The 27,810-nt window shown below is 33.7% G+C and overlaps 1 protein-coding gene across 4 annotated transcripts; it reads left to right on the forward strand.

The window, feature by feature from the left end:
- The first annotated feature begins 256 nt into the window (after window positions 1-256).
- On the forward strand, window positions 257-27,701 carry TUBGCP5 (tubulin gamma complex component 5). Of its 4 annotated transcripts, none has more exons than XM_026707466.2 (23): window positions 258-577; window positions 4,485-4,538; window positions 4,621-4,729; window positions 6,275-6,371; window positions 6,888-6,964; window positions 7,541-7,673; window positions 8,982-9,096; window positions 9,915-10,004; window positions 10,555-10,648; window positions 11,747-11,993; window positions 12,096-12,298; window positions 13,830-13,945; window positions 14,632-14,900; window positions 16,805-17,003; window positions 18,310-18,498; window positions 19,252-19,434; window positions 19,997-20,081; window positions 20,173-20,293; window positions 21,836-22,014; window positions 22,744-22,869; window positions 25,572-25,660; window positions 26,757-26,857; window positions 27,168-27,701. In XM_026707466.2, exons 1-23 carry the CDS (start codon window positions 405-407, stop codon window positions 27,212-27,214), a joined length of 3,096 nt encoding a protein of 1,031 aa, XP_026563251.2. In that variant the 5' UTR covers window positions 258-404; the 3' UTR covers window positions 27,215-27,701. The 4 variants fall into 4 exon arrangements, with proteins under 4 accessions (XP_087794557.1, XP_026563251.2, XP_087794558.1 ...); XM_087938432.1 differs by having other exon boundaries at window positions 502-623; XM_087938431.1 differs by lacking the exon at window positions 22,744-22,869 and having other exon boundaries at window positions 257-577.
- Window positions 27,702-27,810: the final 109 nt, after the last annotated feature.

Genomic DNA, 27,810 nt, shown 5'->3' on the forward strand with positions numbered 1-27,810 from the left:
CTAATTATTATTCAATTATTCAATCAGGCACGAAGACAAAGTTTTATAAGCAGGAATATCAAACTACAAAAGAAGAAAAACGAATATCAACTACAACATAAATAACAAGAGCAAAAACCACAATGCAAAATCATAGACCCGCTCCTCAAACACGCCTTCTGGGAAAAGGGAGAAACCGAGGAAGGCGGAAGAAAGGACAGCGAGGGAAGTAGCGCATGCGTAGACCCTCACGCAAAGCGCTTCCCTACCGCAGGAGCAGAATCTCGCGAGATGTGAGCCGTACCGACCACCAAAATAAACGGAGCCTTCGGGATGTGACAAGAGAAAGTACTTTCGGTCTACCTATTTATTTCCCGCCCCCCCGCTCCTCCCCCCCGGTTTCATCTCTTTTTCCTTGGCCCGTGATGGCGACGGCATCTTCGGCCACGACTCCGCCTGCTCACTGGAGCCGCTTTGACCAAGAGCAAGACCTAGCGGTACGGGAGCTGATCCGGCAAGTAACCGGCCTGGACGAGCGGAGCCCCGAAACGTCCGGGCACTTCCAAGCGGCGCTAAATTTCGTCTGGTCCAACTTCAGGTCCGTTAGGCGTGCGCGCGGGGACTGGGGAAAATCTCGTCTCCAGGTAGTTTGGGGCGGGTGGCGCGAGGAAACAAAAAAAAAAAAAAGGCACGCGGACGGTTGGCTTGCAGGATCGCGTAGACCCGCTTTCCCCTCCCGATGCGTGGAGAGGGTTGTTTTTTCAGAAAGCATTGACAGCATGGACTCGTTAGAGCCCACCAGGCTTCTGGAATAGGCAGTCCTCGATTTAACAACAGTTCATTCAGTGACCGTTCAAAGTTACCACGGCACTGAAAAAACTGACCTGTGACCATTTTTCACACTTACAACCATTGCAGCACTTCAGTGGTCATGTGATCAAAATTTGGACGCTTGGGAATGAAGAACTCGTATTTCTGACCGTTGCAGTATCCCAGGGTGACATGATAGTCTTTTGCGACCTAATTACAAGCGAAGCCAATGGGGAAGCCAGATTCACTTAACAACCAGGATGCTAACTTAACAACTCCAGTGATTCACTTACCAACTGTGGCAGGAAAAGTCATAAAGTGGGGCAAAGTTCACTTAAATGTTTCACTTAGCAACATAAATGTTGGGCTCAATTGTGGTAAGTCGAGGACTACCTATATTGCATAAAGGATACTACTGTACCAAGGTTTCAGACTGTGGATTAGTGTACCTACCAACTGAGAGAGGAACCAAACTAGCTAACTGGAAAGCATAAGCTCCTGAAAGTGCCTCCGCTATTTATCCTGCTTGATTTGTGTTTTCTGTGTGTATCACTTGTCTATTATACTTTTCTGAAAATAACTCAAGGTGGCGTACCTAATACTTCTTCCTCCTATTACCCCCCCCCCCAAATATACTGCTTTCTTGTGGAACTTGAAGCAGGATTATCTGAGGGTGTCTTGTGCTACATCTGGACACTGTCTTAGCTCATATGTTGGGTTAAACCAGAGGTGTCAAACTCAAGGCCTGCTGCAGGCCAGATCCGAGCTGCAGGGTACTTAGATCTGGCCTGCGGGGCTGCCCTGGAAACAATGAAGGACCGGCCCACAATGCCTGTGCCAGCCAAAACAAGTTCCTGAGCTCCATTTTTGGTTGTGATGGCCTCCTGCAACCCTCTGCCAGCAAAAATGGAACTCAGAAGAGCCCCACACAGGTCTCTCAAGCTCTGTTTTTGCTGATAGATGGTTACAGGAGGCCGTTGCAGCTGAAAACGGAGCTTGAGAGCCCATTTTGGGTGGTAGGGTGCTCAAGCCACCACAGGTGCCCCCAACACAAGTGGACAGAGGTCTGGCCATGCCCACCCAGCCATGCCCTCTCCCTGCCCCCCCCCCCCAAGGTCAAACATAACCCTGATGCAGCCCTCAATGAAATCGAGCTTGACACCCCTGGGTTAAACTATAATAGTTGTTTGGTAGTATCCTGTTCTTTTACATGAGCTGAAGTATTGCAGCTTGTTTCCCATAGAGCAAAAATTTAAAATTGCAGAATAGAATAGAATTCTTTATTGGTCAAGTGTGATTGGACACATAAGGAATTTGTCTTGGTGCAAATGCTCTCAGTATACATAAAGAAAAGATACATTTGTCAAGAGTCAAGAATCATAAGTTACAATACTTAATAATAGTCACAGGGTACAATAAGCCATCAAATCATACTAGGAAACAGTCAATATAAATGGTAAGGATACAAGGCACAAAGTTACAGTCATACAGTCACAAGTGGAGAGGATGGGTGATAAGGAGTGATGAGAAGATTAACAGTAATAGTAGTGCAGACTTTGTAAATAGTTGAACAGTGTTGAGGGAAATATTTGTGGAGTTTAAAATATGTCTTCCAATTTGATTATGATTAGAGAGTATCTTGCTTTACATGTAATGAGTATCTCATATATTAGGTTCATCTTTTAAGTTGCATTACTGAAATAAATGAACTTTTGCACGATATTCTAATTTTTCAAGTTTCACGTGTAGATAGATAGAAAGAAAGAATTCTTTGTTGGCCAGGTGTGATTGGACACACAAGGAATTTGTCTTGGTGCAAATGTTCTCAGTGTGCATAAAAGAAAAGATACATTTGTCAAAAGTCAAGAGTCATCAGGTACAACACTTAATGATAGTCATAGGCTACAATAAGCAATCAAATCATACTAGGAAACAGTCAATATAAATTGTAAGGCCACAAGGCACAAAGTTACAGTGATACAGTCACAAGTGGGAGAGGATGAGTGATAAGGAGTGATGAGAAGATTAACAGTAATAGTAGTGCAGACTTTGTAAATAGTTGAACAGTGTTAAGGGAATTATTTGTTTAGCAGAGTGATGGCTTTCGGGCTTTCAGTGTGTAGTCCCTATAGATTCTGCAGAAGTAGTCAGCAAATTGTAACTTGAGATACTGTAGAAGCTACATGCTTTTCAGAAAGGAAAAAATGTTAAACATGTAAGAAGCAATCATATTCCTTGCATTTAAGAAACCCTCCATCAAGGAGATGAATGGCTACAGACCTGTTACTCTGACATCAATAGTTATGAAAACCTTTAAAAGCTGAGTGCTGGCCCATCTGAAAATCATCACAAATCCACTGCTAGACCCCTTGCAGTTTGCCTAACATGCAAATAGATCGACTAATGATGCTGTTAATTCCCATAGCACCGTCTTATGCATATGGGTAAAGATATTTACCCATGTAGTAGGGCTGTATTATGAATATTCTTCTCATCTTTTCTACTATCTCTATTGGTATCTTATGATTATATACATTGTTTGAGCTTATGCACTAGAGACAAATTCCTTATGTCCAGTCACACCTCCAATAAAGTATTCTATTTAGTGAATTTAATAAAAAAATATTTGTGCTTAAATTTAGATTAAATTATTTTGTCCGGTCTGACCCATTTTTTTTTGCCCTTGATCACATATACTTCAGAATGGCCTCCAGAACACTAAAGTAAAGTAGGGGAAACATTGCTTTACTTTAATCTGCAGGGGAAATACTGCTGAACAGATAATAATAAAACAATCATGCTTGTGACATTGTGCGGATTAAATGATTTAAAGGATTCAAATAGATAAAGTGGTTCTTGGGGCTAATGCCAAAAAATGTAGATGGTTTTATTCAGAAAGTCCTTGACTTCCGACTGTTTAACAGTGGTCTGGAATTACAACAAAATTGCAAAGGTTGTTTTATGGTCTCTGAAGCACTTCCAGCTTTGCAAAATGTATCCTTACATATGACTGGTTGCCAAGCATCCCGCAATCATGTGATTACACACTTGCAATCTTCTCTGCCAGCTTCCCCAGAAAGTCAATGGGAAAGGTTGCAAGCTGTTGCCAATTGCTGAGAAGATTTGAGCTGTGTTCTTGAATCCTGATTTGAGCACTGTTTCTGCACCCTGCTGCAGGAATTCCTCTCCATGCATGTAGGGGAGCTCAACCTCATCAGGGTGCAAAAATCGAGCTTACATTTTGAACATTTGAGCTCTATTCCTGTACCGTGCTGGAGGAGTTCCCTTCTGTTCACAGAGAGGAGCTGAAATCTCTCATCAGGCATCACTTTTAGCAGGAGAGGGAAGTGAAATCCAAGAAGCTGCGTGGTAAGGAGAGTGGGTTTGTCAGGCAAGCGGGGCAGACGTCAGGATCTGAAAATCCATTCCTGTATTAGTCTAATATTAATAATAAATACAGTACATCAAATTGATGTTAGCATGTTTGGAGAACACTAGAATGAGCAAGGCTGCTTTTTATAAACAGGTCAGTCTAATGAAAATATGCTGAATACTCTAGGGTTTGTGACTGTAGTAAATAAATAAAAACGAAGCCCATCCTTTGTAAAAATGCTAAAACAATACACTTATTGAACAAAATACAAGTTGATCATTTCTGACCCATGATCCAAAAGATAATTCTGTCTTTTTTCTAGGTTTCATCAATTTCTTGATGTCAGTAGGCACACAGTGGAGAAAATAATGGAAGGGTAAATTTTTTTGTGTTTCTTTTAACATTAGATTCATTATTTTATTCTAAAAGATTAGTAAACACTCCATATTTTTATATAGAATTTATGAAAAGCTGGTTGTTCACTCTGACCTTGTTAAAGCTGGAAGTTGGAGGAGGCTAACAGAAGAGTTTCTGAATTTGTCTCTTCCCACCACTGAAGGAACAAAGGTTTGTGATTTTTATAACATAACTGAATGCTATGTTCTGTTGTCTTAATATTTCTTTTAATGCCAGTCATTTTGTAACAAATTTATATTATGGATCAGAAGTTAATAAACATTTTTTTCTTTTCCATAATATTGATTTTGATGCATTGTCAGACCTCTGCATGCAATTACCATGAAACCAATTACCTATGTAACATGGCATGTAAGACACTTGCAATAATTAGATTGGAATAAATTAGTTTGATAGGCTAGTAGCACTATGATTTGTGAAGAATATTATAATGTCTCAGACATAGTTAATTAAAACACAGAAAATAGTCCCTGGGCTCTGAAAAGGATGATCTTTGAAAATTAAGATTACTATAATAGTTTCAAAAGCAGTAAACATTAAACATTGCTTTTATGCAAATGTTTTATTTATGTGTTAAACCTATATTTTCAGTTTCATTGTACACGTTGTACATTGACAATAAATGTTTGATTGATTGATATGCTGCCCATCTCTCCTAGAGGTGACCCAATGCAATTTACAATGAATGAAAGCAACAAGACAAACTATTAACACATTAAAATAATAAATGTTAACACTAAATTTGACTTAAAAATTAAACAAAGATGGCAAGGAAGGGAGCAAGATGCACACATGGAAGATGTGGGGTTTTATCATAGTCCCTTAATCACCTCCAAAATTACACACCCTATCAGGGCCCCAAGCCAATTGGCAGCGCTAGGTCTTCAGTCCCTTTCAGAAGGCCAAAAAAGGTGGATGTAGCTCTCAACTTGGGTGCGGGCACAATATTCCAGAGGGTGGGAGGCCTGGTAGAAAAGGCTCTTCTCCTGGACCCCATCAGTTGGAATTCTTTGACCAATGAAGTCTGCAGCATGCCTTTCTCCAGTGCATCTGGACTGGGCAATCTCATGGCCAATGTTCATGTTTTTCTGCTCTGATTTGTAAGTGAATATATGGGAAGGATAGGGACAGTAAAGAAGGTGTTTTTCTATGTATTTATATTTATGTTGTTATGTTAAAGAAGGATTAAGATTTACATTTAAAGAATACCTGGAGTTAAAACAGTGAAGAAAATCTGGTATTTTGAACTGGAAATATATTGAACTGGAAGTATATTTTTGGCAGTCAGTGAAAATTTGTGCCTAGATTCATCACGTAACATCAAGAATAAAAACCATCTGCTTTCTTGCCAAAATGAATTTCTAACACAACAAATAATAAACATCTGAAGTGATTGTTCGGATCACTTCAGAACCATAAAGTGTACCATGAAATTTTTATTTTACTTTTTTCAGCTTGTGAAGATAAAATCTCATATTTGAAATATATAACTTGATAAATAGAACTATACTTTTATTTTGTATTGTTTCTTATGTATTTCCTGCCTTAATTCTAATGCTATGATAATCTGAATCTAAATGTGCTGAATCTAAATGTGCTGTTTTTCACTTCTAAATATACCTTTGGATTAGAATTTTAGTATCTTCTTTTATTTTGCTGTCCCGTTCACGGGATTACTTGTTTTCTGTGTTTAAGACAGATGCACATTATGCCGTACTCTCACTTCTATTGTGCTTATCTGATTCTCCTTCCAACACTTGCTATGCAGAAGAACCAAGAGAAAAAGCTGTAGGTAGGTTGAGAGCATACAAGAAAATATGAGGAAAATGCCTCATCCTACTATTTTGATTATATATATTTCAATTTTATTTTGTCTTTTTTTTTCAAAAAGAACATAAATATATGCCAGGAAGTTGCTTGATTCCTAACAATGATGTATAGTAGATATATTTTCTCCATTAGGATCTGTTTCTAACCTGGCCTTCGAAGTCTTCAAGCACTGAACTCATTGCCATTGTAACTGACTATTATATTATTACATGCCTTGATATGACATGACATTACATACAGTATAAGACAGTACATTTTTATAATAGTATGACATTATGCTGAGGCTTTCTCAAGATTTAGCTTTTCAGAATCAAATAGCATGGCAGCACGTTGCAATACTTATTTGTTTCATCTTCTGAAAAAAAGGATATAAAACTAATAAATAAACAATTATACTTTTTTCTTAGATGTAATATATCAAGATCATTGAAGAAATAGCTGAGAGTGTATAAATGTTATTATTGTGCATTTTCCATAGAAAAAGAGGAATTTAATTGGAGAAAATATTTAATGGAAGATGAAGACCTGGACTTTGTTCCTGATCTAGAATCACCAGTAAGTAATAGAGAATAATAATTTGTACTGCATAAATAAATAATATTTAGCACTTAGTCAAGGTAAATTTCTAAGGTGAACGTTGCCATGTAGAAATAGATTTTCTATTTTCTCAGTAAATTCCCTTATATCATGATTATATGATTGAGTTTAGTAATTTTAGTTTCAGCCTCATATTCTAGTTTTTTCCTAAGGCAGATGTAGCGCTCTCTCGTGCTCCGTCCCTCCCTCCCTCTCTTTTGCTAATAATAGAAACAGTATAATAATTGATTTTCTGCCAGCAAATCTTTATCTTACCATTCTCACTTTGCCTTGGAGAATTGGAGAATTGCTCCACTCTATTACCTCTGTGGTCCTAAAAAGCTAATGGGATTAACAGTGAAATTATAAATTGAGGCTTGTTTATGGTGGTGTCAAACTGGAATTCATAGTGCATTGTTTATGAAATGAGATAATATATATTTTAGATGCTACATTATAGTGTAATTTTAATGCCTAGTAAATTACAAAAGTCCATTTAAGTTTCCACTGTGCCATTATCTATATAAGTATATTTTGTATTTTAATGTTGTATAGGAGTGGTCAGATGTAAGTGATGAAGAGGATACTGAACCTTTGAGCAGAGAAGATTCTGGCATTCAGGTGGATAGGACACCACAAGAAGAACAGGATCAAAACAAGAAGTCAGCATCTCTTGTCAATTGGAAAGGTATGCTTTCTGAAGTTGGTTGTTACAACAGAGTGGACTATACCAATTTTTATCATGGTCTATTTGATTTATGACAGTTTGTAGTAGTATGCTATTAGCAAATATAAATAAAATGGATATTGTGGGGGTATTTAGAGAAGTTTCACATTTACTTTACTCAGTTGGTCTGCTTACTGATTATATGGCTCATAACAATTCTGGTAGAACTCTGAAATTGTTCGTAGTAACTGTGCTTATGCTGATATAAAATTGTTCTCATAGTTGTTGGAATTAAAATATAAAAATCTTAATTTCTCTGCTAATCTTATTTTAGCAATTTAACAGCATTTGTGGGGTGTGTGTATAAATTTAAGCATAAACAAGGGTTTGTAATACTATCTCAATTTTCTTCATGTTTATGTAGAAAACATGAATATATAGTCATCTTATATTTCTACAAGAGAACCTCAGAATAAGCTAATATCTGCATAGGTTTTCTGAATAAGACACCACGTAATTAACATTTTTTAAACCTGGCTTTTGAACCTGGAAAGTCAGCAAAGGTGATTAAAAACTTTCAGAGCTTATGTAATGGTTGAGATGCTGGACTGGGTAGTTGATTATGGTCTCTCAGCTCATTCTCCATCTTGTAGTGGACTTGATATGCGCAGAAAATTGTAACTATAATTATTAATAAGTGAAAAAGTAAAACCGAAGCAAGAAAGCAATAATTTCTTAAGAAAGCATTTAATTAAAAATCACCTGTTAGAAATTTCTAATAGTGTTTAAAAATATAACATTACTCAGTGTCCATAGCTGTCAAAGGATTAGCACAGAGCTTTTTCTGGAAAGAGATCTGCCAAAAAAGTAAGTATTCTTTTTTGGGAAAGATATTCAAACTATGGCCAAGCCTCTTTTAAACCATTGCTTGCTCCAAAGTCATTAAATAAAGTCTGTGCAAAGTTCCCTTAGGCATACTCTATTTATTCAAGTTGTTATTACATCTTATTGTATGGCAATTTGGCCTGTGTTTTCTTATAAAAAGCAAAACAAGATGTCTGTTCTTTTCTGAGGAAAAAAGTGCAAGAAGTAATTTCCTCACTGAAAGTGAATATTTGTTTCATTTTGTGTTGTGAATGTTCAACTGTATGCTTGTGTCAGTAAACCAAAATGCTCTTGAGATTAGGATTTCACTTGGACAAGCTTCCACATTTCTTTGAAAAATTCTGGTAATAAGTTGATTCAAATATTATTTAGCTCTCTATATATGGTGGATAGTGAAGACTTTTTATATAGGCAAAAACACTTATATGACTGTTTCCTTTCTAGATGAACCTGATGCACGTACTTGGTTAGAGCAACATGTAGTGGCTCAGTATTGGACCGGTAGAGTTGTTCGTTTTCCTCATAGTTTGCATTTTCATTCTAATTTAGCTTCTATATGGTAAGTTGCCAAACACATTTTTAAATTATTATAGCTGTAATCCACATATAGAACTATACTGACTTCTTTATGTTTCCCTGTACAAACTTTGTGATAAATTATGTGTTGTAGAACTATACAGGTAGTCCTCGAGTTATGACCAGTTGCCTAATGACCATTCAAAATTACAATGGACTCCCCCAAAACTAATTGACCCGACTTTGAAGTACAATGCTGCCTCTCCCCCACAATCACATGACCGTATTTTTGGTGCTATGCAACTGCCCAGCATTTATAGTCATGTAACCATGATTTGCAATGTTTTTGCCAGTGTTTACTTCCAGCAGCCCTTCCCACCCCCATAGCAAATTGGGTTTGCTTAATGACTGAGTATTTACTAAACAATTGCAGTAATTAATAGCCACTGTGAAAAAGGTTGTAAAATTGAGTCTGGTCACATGGTTATTCCTTTATGACCATCATGAATATGGCCATAATTGACAGGCTCTATTAGGGTTATAACTTGAGGACTACCTATATCCTTACTCAAAGGCTCAAGTAAGATAATAAGAAAGGATTTGAAGGGTTACAAGATTTTTGGATTAGGTAGTATTAAGTGCTTTAAAATCAAAACAAGTTTTGATTTAATGCATGAATAGAATTTTTTAAATGAATATTTTTCAGAATAGGACTATAATGCAGTTTGATTTTTCAAGTGTTACCAGTGATTTGTTGATGTAGTTCTATAAGTTTATTGGTCCTATAGGAGAAGAGGATGAAATAAATAATGTTGAATGTTCCTTACCAATACAATCAAATAAAAGACATTTTTCTCCTAGGGAACAGCACTTATATAATAGTGATCCATTGTATGTCCCAGAAGAGAGAATTCTTGTCACTGAAACACAGGTCATTCGTGAAACAATTTGGTAAGAAATTATCAAAGGAAGATTTCTTTAGGTTTGTTTTATATTGAATAATACAAGCTATCTTTAACTCTCCATGGTTATTTTTAAAATTCAGATTTTATGATACTGTTTGTTTTTATTATTATAGTAATATTACTACTTATTTCTAAAGCAAATTATGCTAATCAAAATGAGAAAAATAGAGTTGCACAAAGCAAATGATGCTATAATTTTTGTAGCCTACATTAATAGTTGCTTTTAATTTTTTCTCTGTAAAAAGAAACTAATAAAATATTGCATTTGAAAGAAACAAACCCTTATCATTTCTGTTTTCAGAAATGGGCATGTTTGTATCTATTATATGGTACCATTTTGCAAATTGGTATCTGTTGAACATCAATAATTTTTACAGTTTCAGTATGCAATGGACACCTTTCCAGAGTTACTTGTTTTGTGATATGGGCAGCTATAGAAATCTGAATAGTAATTGCATGAATAATGCTAACTTCTGAATGTATATTTTGCTTGTATTTTACAAAGGCATGTACTGAGATCATTTTTATTTTTTCAGGCTTCTTTCAGGTGTAAAAAAACTTTTTATATTTCAGCTGAATGATGGAAAGATAACTGTGAGAAATGACATAACAGTAACCCATTTGACACACGTGAGTGAAATGATCAGTGAATCTAAAATAAGCAAATATAGCAATTGAATATTAATTCTTTAGCCAGCAAATAAAAAATAAGATAATACCGATAACACTTGCCTAATTATCTATCTGTTCAGTGATCAGTTGAAGGTACAATAGCCCTGAATGAATGAATGATGCTTCTCTAGAGTTATGGCCATTGCAGCACCTCTACAACATCATCAAAATTAGGGTGCTTAGCAATTTCCTGGCACTTACAAGAGCAAGTGTGCTTTAACTACCCCCCACTTGCCTGTCTCCTATGTCTTCCTTTCGGCTTGATGGTGATGATATCATCGGTGCTGGGGTGACCCAGACTTCAGCCCTCTTAGTCAGCTGTCACTACTTCTGGATCTTTACTGCAGCCTCAGTGCTGCCACTGCTGCCCAAAAGTTCCACAGTGGCCAGCCCTCCACCCACCACCCCCAGCATCACAATGCAAACCCCAGTTGCCATCCCAGTTGACCTTCAATATCATCTGTTACTGACAATGCATGCCCGGCTTGGCCTTATTTAAGGCAACTGTTGGTCACATCAGACCTTTTTCCTGAGGCTGTCTATCATGCCCTTATCCATATTGCACGCTGTCCTCTTGCAGTGTTTCTGAGGTTTTCTGAAACTCAGCAGAGGGCCATGCCCACCCCTCTTCAAATTGTGCACTGCCTTCTCATGATGATTTGGAAGGTTTTATAAGCATTGCAACAAGCAATGCACTATTTGAAGAAATGTGTCCGAAGCGCTGATAAGAGGAAGATAGGTGGGTAGGGAAAGTTCAAAAGGGGCCAGTCCCTTGCCTTACTGAGGCTCAGGGCTGGAAAGGACCAAGCTGGAAATGACTTGGATCAGGGTGTGTCCTTGCCTAGTGACCAATTGGGCATAGGTTGTCTACTAATAAGAATAAAGGTGGCATGTTCCCCTTCCCCAAAAGAATAGATTGTACTTTATTTTAATTGTATCTTGAACTACTCTACAAAGTTTTCTATGCAATATCTGCATTTTGAAATTTCTATATCTTTTTTCTGCTTTCCTTTCAAAATAGATAAAATTTAAAAAATAACATCTTTTATTTTCTAGAATTCATTAAGATCAATGTTGGAGCGCATAGCTGCCTATGGGCAAGTGGTGTTTAGGTTACAAAAGTTTATTGATGATGTCATGGGTCACAGCTCAGAAAGTGGGATACTTGGAACCATATCCACTCCCAAGAAATCTGCAGAAGCTCCTTTTAGAACCTATCAGGCTTTTGTGCGTGCTCTCTATAAATATTTCATTAATTTCAAGAAAGAACTTACGGAAATTGAAAGATGCATAATCAACGAAGGTACAATAATTGCATTTTACCTGAAAATTTGGTTTTAATCGTCTGAAGTGCAAGCTTTCTATCTATGACCTTAAAAATATAAATCTATACTTTTTTTTGTAGATACTACAGTTACCCTTTCCATCGTCATAGATAAGTTGTCACCTCGATTAGCACAGCTGAAAGTAATTCATAAAGTTTTTAGCACTGGAGTTGCTGAAGTACCACCTGATACCCGCAACGTTGTAAGAGCATCTCATTTGCTCAATACCTTGTACAAAGCAATTCTTGACTATGATAATATTGGGGAAGCCTCTGAACAGACAGTAAGTATAAAAAACTTATTTAATAAATAATAAATTATTATAATTATACTGGAAAAATGAACTACAGTTTCTATTCAAGTTAAGTCTGTAATTTTTTTTTTGGTTCATAGATGAATGTTCTAGTCTAATATTTTATTAATCAAGCATATACAAGTTAAGTCTCTGCCCAAGTGTCAATAATACCTTAACTGTGTGTCACCCATTTTTAAAATAAATCTTTCAATGTATTATTTCACACAATTTCCTATCTGCATGTGTTAACACATGTTGATTCAGTGGCAATAATTCAGCTATATATGCCATACATAAATAATAAGCTCTGATAAACTGTAATGATATTGATATAAAGGATAGCTGGATTTCTGCATAGCAACAAGAAAAACGTTCTGCTTTGAGTTTTCCTGTTTTAGAGCATTTTATGTCAGATTATTTGTTCTCAAATTCTTATATCCGTGTATTTTCTTTTTAACAAGTCATAAGCTGTAGAGTTAAAAGAATCTGAAATGCAGCTTTATAAAATAGACTCTTCTTCTGTCAGATATTGCAGCACCGTAATTAGTATGTGTTATAAATTGTAGAATGCTGCACAGGAACAAAAAGTGTCTAATTTGGAATAGAGATAAACATTTCTTTGTGAGTCAGTTTAACTTTTTCTCATAAGGATTACATAAATAATATAACTGCTATTTTAATAGTGTAAACATTTTATTGCCAGGTAAATGTTGCTTAAAACAGTTGCTTCTGGTTTTCTGTTCAGAATGTATAACCATGATACACAGCTCTGTGTAGCAAAACTCTGGCCATGCTGCCCAACCTATCAGAAAAAAACAGATATTCTTTGCTTATTAGCTGAAATCAAGTTAAATTATCATTATTATGATTTTCCAGAAAAATTGGTTTAACTACTTTTTCTTCAGTTCTATTTAAATGTACAAATGGTTTATGTGTTATAATGTTATGTTATAATATAAAAGTACATTTTTACAGACATGAAATTCATTTGTAGGCAGTTATAAACACATTATTGATGCACAGCTCACCTCAATATTGTTTAAATATGATGTTCCAAATTATTTTTAGGCTTGGCTTGGGAAACAAATCAATATGTGTGATATTCTGTCCACATAGAATATAATGCAGCTGTAAAACTGTTTTTCTACTCTCCAAATCTTATAGCAACTTCCCAAATTAGAAGTTTGCTAGAATAATATCTTCCCAGCATATATCATGTGGGGAAAAAATGGGCTCCAGAATATATACTGAATTTAAAATTTACATAATGCTTTGTATATAAGAATTAGCCTTGCTGGTTCAAGCTTTAGTTCAGCATTATGTTTCTCTCACAGTGATAAATTAGATGCCTCTTCTAATAAGCATCTCCTGCCATCGTTTCTTTAACCTAGGCCTTCAGGTTATAAGCTTTTCTAAATTTTATACATTTTCTACTGGTGCTGTTCTTCTCCAACTCAATTACTGTGTATTATTATCTACTCTTTCCTATTCTCCATAATTTTTCATAATTTCATTTCAGGTCTCTCTTTTGTTTTCTCTGTGGGTTGAAACAGTAAGACCATACCTACAGACAGTGGATGAATGGATTGTCCATGGTAATTTATTTGATCCTGCCAAAGAATTTATAATTCAAAGGTAATGATAGTGAACATCTTGTGGATATATTGATATTTCTAGGGTATAGATCATTGATTGCATGATGATACTGGTGGAGCCAAAAGAAACCCTGTGTATGTATACTTACATATTGCTAAGTATCCATATAATGTACAGTTAAGAGATTTATGTAATCCATCATAAAAAAACTCATTTATTGTTAAAGGTCTAGGCTGCAATTGCAATTTTAAAAATTGACATATTTCTGGGAGAATATTTATAATCGGATTCAGTGCTTTACTTATTTTATTCCTATTTTGAGTGGTGTAATATCACAGTTATTACAGAATATAATATAATATATATATAATATATATACATTTGGAATATAAAAATGTAAGAATCTTCCTATTTTGGCAGCTGACCTCTGTATCTTAATTTTAATTTTGGTGTTTTCTTAATCAGTGTGCATGTAGCACACTGATTAAGAAAATTCAAAATTTTAGTTGGCTGTGATGAGCCTTCCTCAAATTTCTTTATTTGCCCTGAATGTTAACTACAGAACTGAAAGCTTCAGGTAGTGGATAAGTATTCTTCTCCAGTTATTTGAAAAATGTATTTTAGATTATTATTGTAATTGTAATTATAAACACATGCATTGTAAATAAACAAATATATGCAATTTTCTGAGAAATTATTGACAGTTACCTGTTTTTTTTCTGCAGAAATAAAAATGTGTCTGTAAATCATAGAGACTTTTGGTATGCCACCTACACATTATACAGTGTATCAGAAAAATCTGAGAATGAAGAGAAAATGAGTGATAATGCTAGTGCCAGTTCTGGCAGTGATCAAGCACCATCAAGCAGACAGCATACCATGGTTTCCTTTTTAAAACCTGCATTAAAGCAGATCATTATGGCTGGGAAGTCTATGCAGTTGCTAAAAAATTTGCAATGCAAGGATGGTTCTCCACAGCCAGCTGCAGCCCGAGGTAAAAATTGAATTTCCACAAAATGTTCCTTATTATATAATCTTGTATGTATTGATTTTTAGAATTAATGTAGCACTTCGTGATTTGCTTGTAAATTTAAAAAAATGAACTGTTTAGATTTTTAAATAGATAATACTTCTGGGAAACACCCTACAGTTTCTGCCTAATTGATGCTTACTTAATTTTAAGCCACTTTTAAATATCAGTGATATGACAAAACATTTGATTGGACTTTTACTTGACTTTAAATAAAGATAATTCTTAATGTATAACTGTTTGTTTGACAATGGTTCAAAGTTACAATAGGTTTAGAAACATAATGCCTGAATTTAATCCAATAGAATTTTTCTTAAGATATTTTAGCCCACTCAGAACATGTTGTCATGTTTCTTAATGTAAATCAGGGTTAAAACAGTTGGTGTAGGATGAGGGCCTGAGATTAAAGGAATTCTAGTCCAAAACACTTAAAGTTCACTAGGTTACTCATCTATGGAATAAGTAGTACCCTGAAATTTGCTACGGTTTCATTGGATGTTTAGAAAACAGCACCATCCATCTCATATCAGAAACTATTTGTCTCAGGCAAGATTTCTACCATCAGTTAATTTTTGGAGAAAAGGTAGAAGAAAGCTAGAATTGTATTACTTTTTAATAGGCTAAAATGAAATATGTAGGCCGGTAGTGTTGAGATAACAAGGCCAACCTAGGTTTACAGTAATAGATAATTTTAAAAAACCTGTTAGCAGGAAACTTCAAATTTATATGCTTATATTCTGCTGCAATCCTACATGCCTCTAAGCAGTTTACAGGAATACCTAGATCAGTAAACCACCCACAATTAGATTAAAATAAAAAAAAATCTTTAAACCATATTAAAAATGAATGTAACTTAATAAAACAAATATAAAACCATGTATCACGATCCAAATGCCCTGCAGAAGAGTTCCTTTTTGGTTGCTTCTGGAAGGCAGCCATGGTCAGAACTAAGCTTCCAAAGAGTTGCAGAAAAGCACTGCCTCTGGCACAGCAGTGAAAGCTGGGAGAAGACCCCTGTAGTGACAGCTTTCATCTGCTACTTCAGCAAGAGCCATGAGTTACAAAATGAAGATAGTTGCCAATCTCACTATGGGGTCTTTCATTGGGTAACAGGAAATTTAACTCAGCGTAATTAAAAATAAATTACAAGACCAGTCAAGGAATCCAAGAAGTTCATTCCAGCTTACAATTAATAAACAACTATCATCAAATAAACCAGACTTACCTAACACCCTGTCCCAAATGGTTAAGGGAACAACCGAATCTTTTGTCTCTTGGCTTCTGCATCTGAAGATATCATTGGAGCTGCCAGAAAAACCCCAATGACCAATTAGTAATACTATTTTGCTAGGACTCAGCCTTATCATGTTCTTTTCATCCTTGATCCTCATAGACTCCAGACTTAGGATAAGATTTCAGCAGCATCATTATATGAACTTATTCCATTTTGGATTTTTATACTGTAACACACATTATCTTGATGTTTATGAGATCAAAGCAGACATTCATCCCGAAAAAGAACATACAAGGCAAAATTAACAAGCCACTGTCTACTTTTTAAACATGTTTAAGTGATTAGACTTTTATAAGCATCTACAACTCCTGACACCTGAAAATGAAATGAAAAACATTCTAGACACACTGTATCACTATTAGTTGACATAGCGTATTAAAACCACGTTTTATTATTACTGCTGCAAAGTCAATACTTCTAGTTCAGTTTTCCCCATATGTTTTGTTTGATCAATTAGATTTCATTGTCAATATAGTAAAAAACTTCAAGTGTGTTGTTTTTTTCCTGGTTTTTATGAACATTGTCATGAATTGTCTTGAAGAAGCAGTAATCTATGTTTCAATATCCAATTCAGGTGCAGAAAGGAAGAGCTTGTATGTGTTATTTTTGGAATCTGTGCAATTGCGCCTACGTCATGGAGACGAACATATTCAAGATACTTTAACAGAACAGCAAGCTACTAAAGAAAGCCTAATAAAGATGCAGTCCATTGCAGAAAGACATTTAGAATTGGATGATATTCATGATCCTTTATTAGCTATTAATTTTGCAAGGTAATGTAAGAGATTTAGAATATTTTTGTCCTTTATAATTTTTCAAACATTGGTATGATTCTGCCAAACAAATACAAAAAATTCCCTGCTATTCCAGTAGCATGTATGTGATTCGCCATACAATATTCAATGAGTTAAATCTTTAGAAATCATACATTGATAACCTTTAGTATGCTAATTACTGTTGGCTATAACAGTTGTTAGGATATTGTATCCAAAATATAAATACATAGGATAATATATTGGTTAAAGTAAATACTAATAATAGAAATATGAAAATATACAAAAATGGAATAGAAAATGGAGTTTGCTTAATGTACGAAAATTGAATATAAGAGAAAGAACTGTACCAACCTCAATAATGATCCAGTTTCAAATGTAATGCCAAAATTAATTATGCCAGAGATTGGAGCTAAGAAGGGAAAGGATTTAGTCCAGAGTTGGGTTAACACCAGACAAACAAACAAGCAGAAAACACTACCCTAATCAGGGAACCACAGGGCAAATTTTTGTACATAAACAGAGAGCACACACCACCCTCACAAGTACTGATGATGTTATGTAGTTGGATAATGAAACGTCTGCAAGAAAACAATGAAGCTGAGAGAGCACCAAAGATTCCATAATTAAATTTTTGAGTTCCATAAATTCTCTTCTGTAGTCTTTTCAAAGTATTTAAAAAAATATTTTTTCAAACTGTACATTTAATGATAGAATAAATACAGTAGAAACACATTTGTATATTCTTATTTTTTCAGGAGCAGTTTGTTACACAGCTATTTTCTAACAATTATCTGATTTCTTACATTTTTTTAAAATGACCAAATGTAAAAATTAGGGAGACTTTATTTATCCTACACCGGGGGGTGTCAAACTTGTGTCAACACAGTGGTGTCACGTGACGTTTCATGACTTCCCCCCCCCTTTGTTAAACCAGGTGTGAGCATGGCCAGCGCTTGATGCATGTGAGTTTGACAACATTGTCCTACACTGAATGCATATCTCAGTTTATGTCAGATATGTCGAAGTATAATATCTTCAGGAAGTACATTTTCCCCCCTTTATCATCAAGCAGTCGTCATGGAGAAAATCTATGTTTGCTAAGTATTGACAATTTGATGTCACATATTCAGTTGCGAAACAAAAACAAAAAACAAACCAGCTACAGAACCTGTGAACTTAATTAGAGACCATTTATATCCTTGTATTTCTGTATGGCTTGCTTATCTGTAATATATTTGTACAAATTCTGTATTCATTTGTTGGAATTAGCATGAAGGACCTAAAGTTAATCCTTTTTTTGCAGATTATATTTGGATCACAGTAACATACATGAGACACTTTCTGCTGGTGATGTTTGTGTAGATAGGTCATCAGAATCAGTTACATGCCAGACATTTGAACTGACCCTGAGGTCTTGTCTTTATCCTCACATTAACAAGCAATATCTAGAATGTTGTGGAAATTTAATGCAAACTTTGAAGAAAGATTACAGGTAAGAATTTATATAAGTTGTCAGTTTTGACATGTAGCTAACATATATTTTCAGCATGATAGACATTTATTTTTCACTAAAATCCTTCTTATACATTCTTCACCTGGTAGAAGAAATATCCTAGTACCTATGAATATGTACTGTTGTGATAAATTATTTGAAAATGGGGTCTAGATTGCAGCTTTCATTCCTCATTGCACATACAGTGTTCTGTGCTGGCTTCCCCGACTTGTGTTCTGCTTGCACTGGTCCTCCTTCAGCCTTCCCTTACAAATATGTGGGTTGTACTGGACCTCCCTTGGTCTCCTACACCCTGCCTGCTGCATTACTGCACTCCTTACATTACTGCACTCCTGCCTCTTTTTGCTTAATGCCCATGTGTCACAATGCAATCCCAGGCCCAATGGCTGACATAACCCAAGAACTACTTGCAAGCTTAAAATTATGACTACTGTCCAAGTTAGAAATAGATGGCAAGAATTTGGAATAAAGTGAAAAGCTTGTTGCAAGGAAACATAATTGATAAACAGGTTAGATGATGGGAAGAATGTTGAGCAAACACCATTGGATAATTGTATTCTGTAAAACATAACTATATGAATCTGAAGTTAGGTCTCTTGAATAACAATTCATTGAGATTAATTGTTAAACATTGTTGAATTCTATTATACTAAATGTCTTTTAACATCTGTATCTTCATTGCATAAGTGAAGAATTGAAATATAAATTATGAAATTTGTATTTCTTGTTTAGGCTGGTAGAATACTTACAGGCAATGAGAAACTTTTTCTTACTTGAGGCTGGTGATACAATGTATGATTTTTACACATCTATTTTTGATAAAATACGTGAGAAAGACACGTGGCAAAGTGAAGCATTCCTAAATGTCCAGCTTCAAGAAGCAGTTGGACAACGTTATCCAGAGGATAGTTTAAGGTAATAAGGTAACTGTATCTAGAAGAGGAAAAAGGATTTGCCATGAATGTGCCACTTCTGTTGCAAAGCAATTTAAAACATTAACTTTAGCATATTCTACTTCTGTGATGTTAACATAAACCAAGTTAATGTAATTTTAATGTGAATGAAGGCATTCAGATTATGTTAATATTATCCAGGTTTATTGATAATAGTAATAGCGATCTAGATAATGTACTTAGTTGTAATTTGGTTCTTATTTAGTATGAATGAATTTTCAGAGGTTAAAATTAAGAAAGGTTTATATGTAATAATTAGGCGACCACCAATTTTAAATGATTTGAAGCAGCCACTAATTACATCAGTTTAAAAGCAAATGCAACTGTCTGGTTTACAATGCAACCATTGTTGTGTTAGCTAATATCCCATGTTGAAATCAAATTTCCCATTACAAAGTTTGCAACAAAGTGATTGTAGATGGTAGATCTTATCTAAAAACATTTGTGTTGATTTTATTTCATTAATTGTATAGTTATTTATCTTGAATAAACAGTTGATAATAACCACATGTTTTTGTATATAGGTTGTCAATTCTATGTGAAAATATTGATATAGCAAAGAAGAAGTTGCCTGTTCATACACTAGATGGCTTAATACTGAGTTACAAGGTAATACTTGCTTGTATTGAAATGAAAGGTTTAACATTAAAGCAAAAAACGGATAGCAATTTTTGTTTTTGTTTTTTGTTTTCCTATTTAGGTCCCTTGGCCAGTGGATATAGTTATAAGTATTGAGTGCCAAAAAATCTATAATCAAGTTTTTCTTCTGTTGTTACAAATAAAGTGGGCCAAATACAGTCTGGATGTGTTGAGGTTTCATGGTAAGAGGATTAATTCTCTGTAATGAAAACATAATTCTAAAACCTACACTACCTTCAGCTTCTACAGAAGTATAATGTGGAGAGAGGAGAGAGAGAAAGGGGGAAAGGAGGATGAGAGAGAGAGGGAGGGAGGGAGAGAACGATGTATGAAAAGGCCAAGTTACAGTAGAACCTTATTTTTCTGAACCACCATTCAGTGAACTTCAAATTCAGTTTGCAATAATTTATTTTAGTTTACCTGAAACAATAGACATTTTAATGCATTTGTGGAACTGTTGAAAATTATCATCTGATGTTAAAGCTTAACAGAAATTATGTCAGATACCTAGAGTAAGCTTGAGTTTAATGGACGTTTTTAAAGATATACTCCTGTTGTCTAAATAGTTTGTTAAAGTTTTACTGCAGTGTAAAATGATTTTAAATTCTGAGATCAGTTGAATGTAAGGACAAAAGTAATGATGCAATACCTTTTACCAGGATACTGTGTTTTAATTCCCCTTTCCTTCATACACCTAAAGTGTCAGTTTTCATCACACAAGGATGCATATTTACCATTGCATTCTTTAGGGAAAGATTTCAAACATAATTAATATTTATTTTAGTAATTATAATATTTTTGTACTGTCCCAATCAAATTAGCCTAGGGAATATAAAGTTATCATAAACTATTAATACCTTTCTGTGGTTCACTTTGATTGGGCTGCAAAAGACTGTACTCTCAATATACAAGTTTGCCAAAGTACAATAGATATGATTTTAAATTTGCCAATAAAGAAGTAACCTGCAACTGAAAGAATCAGTAAATATGTTATGCAAATTTTGCTACATTTGTGTATCTTGCAGAGTTTATTCTATGGAATTCTGAGAAAATTCTTATTGTGTTGACTTTTTTTCATGTTACAAAAACTGGGAGTCCTAACTTGGGCATAATTCCCACTACTTTTTATTGACCAAAAATATAATACTGTTTTTTTTTATTTATCACAACCAAGTTATCCTGTAATAAGATGGGTAGCCAATAAATTTAATAAATAAATAAAAATATAATTCTATGATTAATTAAAAACACTGCATGAGATTACATTAACATGTTATGGGATAAACAGCTATTATATATTTTAGTTTAATAAAAACTTATTTGAAGATGTTATTTACTTTATAATTTAAAAGTACCTTTTTATATTCTCAGTGCCAGTGGAGTAATAGGAATGAAGAGTATGCTATTGTGCTTAGGTACTTGCTTATGAACTTCATGTTGAATATGTAGAAATAAAGTTGGGGTATGTGAATTCTTGGCCAGATCTTTCCTAAATGTTGCTGTATTTTAATTATCTTGGTTTTTTTTGTTGTTTTGTTGTTTTGTTTTTTGCCATCTTGACGTCATGTCATTACTCTATTCTTTGAATAGCTATTTTAGAGCAATATATTCAGAAAGTTGAACTTTTCATCTAAAAAAACGTGTGAAAGATGTGTACATAAATGTGTAATTTATGTTTTGCTTTTTTCTCTATACTTTTCTTTTATTGCACTTTTCTTCTTAAGAACTAGTCACAGCAGCAGAAAAGCTCCAAAATGATAGAGGTATGATACTTAATCAAGAAGCAGTTCTTCAAGTTGGAATTCAGTCGGAGCCCATTAAACAACAAACTCACCGCATGTTCCTTTTAAGAATGAAACTCATGCACTTTGTTAACAGTCTACACAATTACATTATGACTAGGGTATGTGATATACAATGCATTTCAATAAGATTAAAATAACTTAAATAATTTTGAACTGTTTCTTAGCATAGCAAAAAGAATTCATATTTTTACCTGATGATATAGGATTGTCATTCCTAGCTTAACAGCTCTTGGGATTTTAAATAACAAATTCTGCTAAAATAAAATGCTTTCAAATACGTTATAATTTCTTCTGTAAAATATCCTTGCTGATGCCAAGTACTGTAAAATAAATGTGTTAGTCCTGATAATTCAGCTTTGGTTTGCATTCTAAACTATTCCAGATGTATTGTTGTTGTATCTGCTTAGAGGAATATAGAAGGAAAACCAGTATTTATTCTCCAGTGTAATAATAACCTGTATCCTTCACAAATAATAGTTACTATTAGAAAGAAGACATTCATATTTTTACCTAGTGTCATACTTACGGACAAATATTCAAGTTTACATAATATTTCAGTCTCTAGATGAATTTTAGGAATTCTTTCTTAGATGTGGTTTCCAATTACATCATCATTTAAAAATGGGAGATAAATTCTTTTCTGAAACTGTTTTAATCTAAGGAGTGCATACATTACCTTAATTATCTAATCACCGTTCATTGTAATTAGAAATGTCTTATATTCTGAAAATTGAACTCTGGAGATTACAGTGCAAAGATTTTTAGAGAAATATAGAGCAAAGAAATATAAATTTTGGTTCATTATACATTTTGCCTCCTTTTATAAGATTCTTCATAGTACAGGCTTGGAATTCCAGCATCAAGTAGAAGAAGCAAAAGATTTAGATCAGTTAATCAAAATACATTATAGATATCTTTCTACAATCCATGATCGTTGCCTCCTGAGAGAAAAGGTACATCAAATATTGCTTGTATGGAATCTGTATTGGAAGGAATTAGGACTATTAATGTCTAAGAATTAAACTATAATGCATGCAAATTGATATTTGGAACGTTAATCTTTAGATGGTCACATTGACTACACAGAATAATACTTTCAATCTGTCCAATACTTCAATAGAAAATAAGTTCATTGATGAAGACTGAGTACATATCAATTCATGATTGTAAATCAAATACAGATCCCCCCCACCCCCCCAAGCAATCTCTCTGGCTTCATGTCATGCATCATGATAGTATGGGGTTCTTCATGAATTGGAAAATTCCAAATTTTCAGAAATATTAATGTTTTCAGAGTTGTTTCCCCCCAAATTTAATAAACTTATAACCAAATTTTATAATTAAGACAGGCCAATGTAGAACAGGCCCATCGCTCCAGACAAGTATACTTCCAACATACTGAAGTTGATAATCAACCTTTACTAAATATCCTTATTTTGAATAAATGTAGTTTGAAGATCATAAGACATTTAACATTTTTTTATTAAAAAAACCTATTTGGTTTGTGAAAACAGGGATAAAAGGTTTCTAATTCTTATTATAACACAGCAAATGTTTTTTTTTTTTAAAAAAAATTTTTTTATTGTTTTTTAACATACAAAACACAACGACAAAACATAAAAGTATCAGCTCCCCCATATTTTTATACACACAGTAAGTCGGTTGGTCCATCAGTTTTGTGCATTCACCTCATAGTCACAGTTACAATTACCTTATATAATACTCTTATCAATACAAATTAATAAATCATAGTATCGCTATTAAAAAAAAAAAGAAAAAAAATTTGACTAAACTTTTATTCGGTCATGCCTTTATGAGATAACTATATTTTAAATATTTTATTCTAAAACAAATCTTATAATCATACCAATTCTATCCCAAATAGGAAAAAGAAAGAAACAGAAAAACTATTATATATATATAGTATCAAAACCAATAAGAAGAAAAGGAAAATAAAGTCATTATTATTCCTTATTATCTAACTTTTATATTTTAATATTTCATCATTCAACCATTGATAGAACAAATCCCAAACTAAATAAAATTGTCTATCTTCTTGCTCTCTAATTTCAAAAGTCAATCTACTCATCTCAGCACATTCCAAAATTTTCTTTACAACTTCTTCTTGCAATGGAATTCTCTCATTTTTCCAATTTTTGCAAATACAATCCTAGCAGCAGTCAATACATTTACAATCAAATATTTCAACTCTTTACTATAAGTATCTGGTAGGATTCCCAATAGAAAAAACTCAGTTTCAAGTCTATATGCTTCTTCGTCATTTTTTCCAGCCACATGTGGATTTTAGTCCAATATTTTCTAGCATCCTCACAAGTCCACCACATGTGATAGTATGAACCAGGTTTCTGATGACACTTCCAGCATTTTTCAGATTTGTTCTTGAACATTCTTGCTATCCTTGTCGGGGAAAATGCCACCTGTAAAACATCTTATACAAGTTTTCTTTATAGGCTGTAGACATTGTCATTTTATAATTTTGCGACCATAATTTCTGCCATTTCTCTAAATCAATCCCATATCCAAAATTCCTCCCCACGCAATCATAGTTTCTTTAACTTGTTCTTTCTCAAGCTTAATCTGCAATAAATAACCATACAATTTTTTAATCACCTTTTCATCAGTACCCATCAAAATCTTATCCAAGTCAGTTTGCTTATCATAAAATCCCTCTGCTTTGGAATCCTCATAATACTTTGAATGTATTTGCAAATATGAAAACCAATTCATCTGTATACCTTGCTCTTCCAGTTTTTGCATCGATTTAAGTTCACCCTTTTCATCTAATAATTCCCCATAGTTAACTGTTTAAACACAGCAAATGTTTTGAAGGTAGAATTAACAATAAGATGATACAAAGTAGTATATTTGTTGTTCTTCCAAAACAGGTTTTCCTGCAATCTTCAAACAAGGATTATATCAATGTCAGATTGTCATGGAAAGAGGAATGAAGCTTAAGCTTTTTTCTAAATAGCATCCAAAAATGTCTTGCAGCCTTTAATGCTGGAAAAATAGTTGACTATTGTCTTTAGTAATCACAAAGATCAATAGGATCCAATACTAACTTTCTTGTTGCACCTGTGATAGATTTGCTTAAATTCCAGCAAGAAACAGAAATCAAATCACAGAGCTTAAAACTGACAAAGTTTTCATACATTTAAATAATGTTTTTCCATCCTCCAATACTTTACATGTAGATGCCTCTTCCTTGGAAAAAAAAAATCTAGCTTTCAGGACTTTTTGCTCCTTTGGGTTATTTAGCATAGCATATTTGGTATGTATTTTGGTATAGATCTCTGATTAATTTTTCCCCTATGAATGTATTTGGAATATGGGTATTTCCTGTAGTGCGATTATCTGCTTTACTTTACTTTATGCTACCCATTCCTAAAGACTCTGGGAGCTAACTATCTTTTTGTGCTGTAAAAAGAAATATTTACAAAAATATCTTTCCTAAATACAAGTAACCAACTCACAAGATATAATTATCCAATAATATATTAATACATTAACAGTATATTAACACACTCAAAAATTTTCAGCTTTAACAAATAAATGAAGAATGGAACATGTAAATCTACTTTGAATCTACATAAATTTGTAACAGTAGCTGTTGCCTGTTACATTTGATTTTCAGGTGAGTTTTGTAAAAGAAGCAATAATGAAAGTTCTGAACCTAGTATTGATGTTTGCAGATCGTTGGCAAGCTGGTTTGGGAGCATGGAAGTAAGTGTCTGTTCAATCTACGCATCACAATTGGTTGACAGAATTGGGACTTATTTTATTGACATTTGTTCTTTGAGTGAAGTCTTATGAATAAGATGTGTAGTGTTGACAGATTAATTGTGTAGACCACAATGGAATACATTTACATTGGATCTTATCACTTCTGGACACATGTTAGCTTCACAATCAGTGTGTCTTAAGTATAATTTTCTAAATTGTACATTCAGAAAATAAATTAGACATAATCAGCAATAAAAGGAATTACATTGTTGGACCCTTGTTCTGTATGGTACCAGGTATCTATTTGTTCCAAATGCTCTGATAGTGAGAAACCTTGGATATCCTGACATGTCATTTGAAGTATTTTCAGCTGGTAAAAATTAGAGTTTATCAACTGTCATTTAATATACTCCTGTAAAGATCCACAGGCATCTTTCTGGCATCAAATAATTTCATATCATCGCTGAGTATTCACAGGAAGTATAGATAGAGTGCTGGGAAAAATGCCATCAACTTTATCCAGAGAAATACAATTTTTTTGGTGTCATTGCTTGCCTCAGATTGTGATTCTTAAGAATAGTTTCAGCAATGATTTGTGGGTTTCCTCTGAGCAGCAATTATGACTGTGATAATACATTTACTTCATTAATGGGGCTTCTGTGAAAAACTGTATAACATATGATACAGTATAACAATAGAAACATATCCTACCTCTACTGTGAACATATATGTCAAGTCATCCAACCTGAATGTTAAAGTTCACATATTTAAAAAAGTATGCATCATTGAGGGAAGCCTATCATGATGAGAATAAAATTAGAGTTTACAGGATAGTGTACTATTCTACTAAGATTTCAAGGTGTTGGTTGTTGCAAGACATAAAACCTTAAATGATTTGTATGGTACAAGATTGAATATAGTACAAAGAATAAAAGATACAGTTAACAAAGTGATTATACCTTTGTAATAAGAATATTTTCTGTTCAAATCTTTTTACTACAAATACCTTGTTTTTTCCCAGAAAGGAATAACAATGTTTCCCAAAACTTGATTTTTGTTTGTACTGTCTGTCTAAATTACCTTTCATTACTTTTAGGATGGAATCCATAACAAAGATGGAATCAGATTTTAAAAACTGTCATATGTTTCTTGTGACAGTTCTAAACAAAGCAGTTTGTAGAGGCTCTTTTCCACATTGTGAGTATTTAAGCAAAAATATATTTTTTAATATTAATAATCATTAACAATTTGTTATTAAACATTTAGAATAATGTATGCTACATTTTTAATACTTGTAGCCCTAAATACTTTTTAACATAACATACTATCAAAATAGTTATATCCTATATAATTGGAGGTATACATTAATTAGAATTGTTTAATTAGAAATGTGTGTTACGTGAGACTAAGAAGTATATCATAGTTTTATTCACCTCTGATATGTTTTGTTCAAAAGACAGTTTACTCTATTTTGATCCTAAATACTTTATTCGTTTTTTATTCACAGTGGAATCTTTAGCTTTGTCACTCATGGCTGGAATGGAGCAAACTTAACATGACATCCATGAAATTATACTCAACCAACAACTTCTTTGAAACATTATGATGTTAGCTGAAATGTCCTGTTATTTTACCTGGCAGGCATTTTGTTTTGATAAGTTACAGTACTTCAGTTCTAGGTTTCTCATATATACAATTGTATAGATATTACACTTGAAACTGTACAAATGTAAATACTGAAACTATCGTTAATTTTATATGTGAAGTGTTTGTCTGACCAAACCATATTTTTATTTTCCTCTATGAGGCACAAACATCAAAACAAATGTAAAGGTTTCTTGCAAAAGAAACCTTTTTAAATATTTCCCTTAAGATTATTAGTGCATAAGTTATCAATTATATCTAAATGTAATACTGTTGTTGTTGGATTGAGTTTTCTTTTCCCGTCTTCAAGGTATAATTATTTCTGATAAAATTAAATCCACAACTGTAGTTGCTGTGATAAAAATCAGATTTCAATAAAACTGGCACTGGAAAAGTACTTATTAAATTATCGATTTTTATACTGCATACAGTTAATTTTTTAAGCCTTGTTAATAAATATTACTGAACTTTTAAATTTTGTAATGACAGGGAGCCTTAGTTTAGCA

Source organism: Pseudonaja textilis, chromosome 8 (genome assembly GCF_049901715.1).
Source record: "Pseudonaja textilis isolate UNSWEBS1 chromosome 8, rPseTex1.2, whole genome shotgun sequence".
In the NCBI taxonomy this organism is placed as follows: Eukaryota; Metazoa; Chordata; class Lepidosauria; order Squamata; family Elapidae; genus Pseudonaja; species Pseudonaja textilis.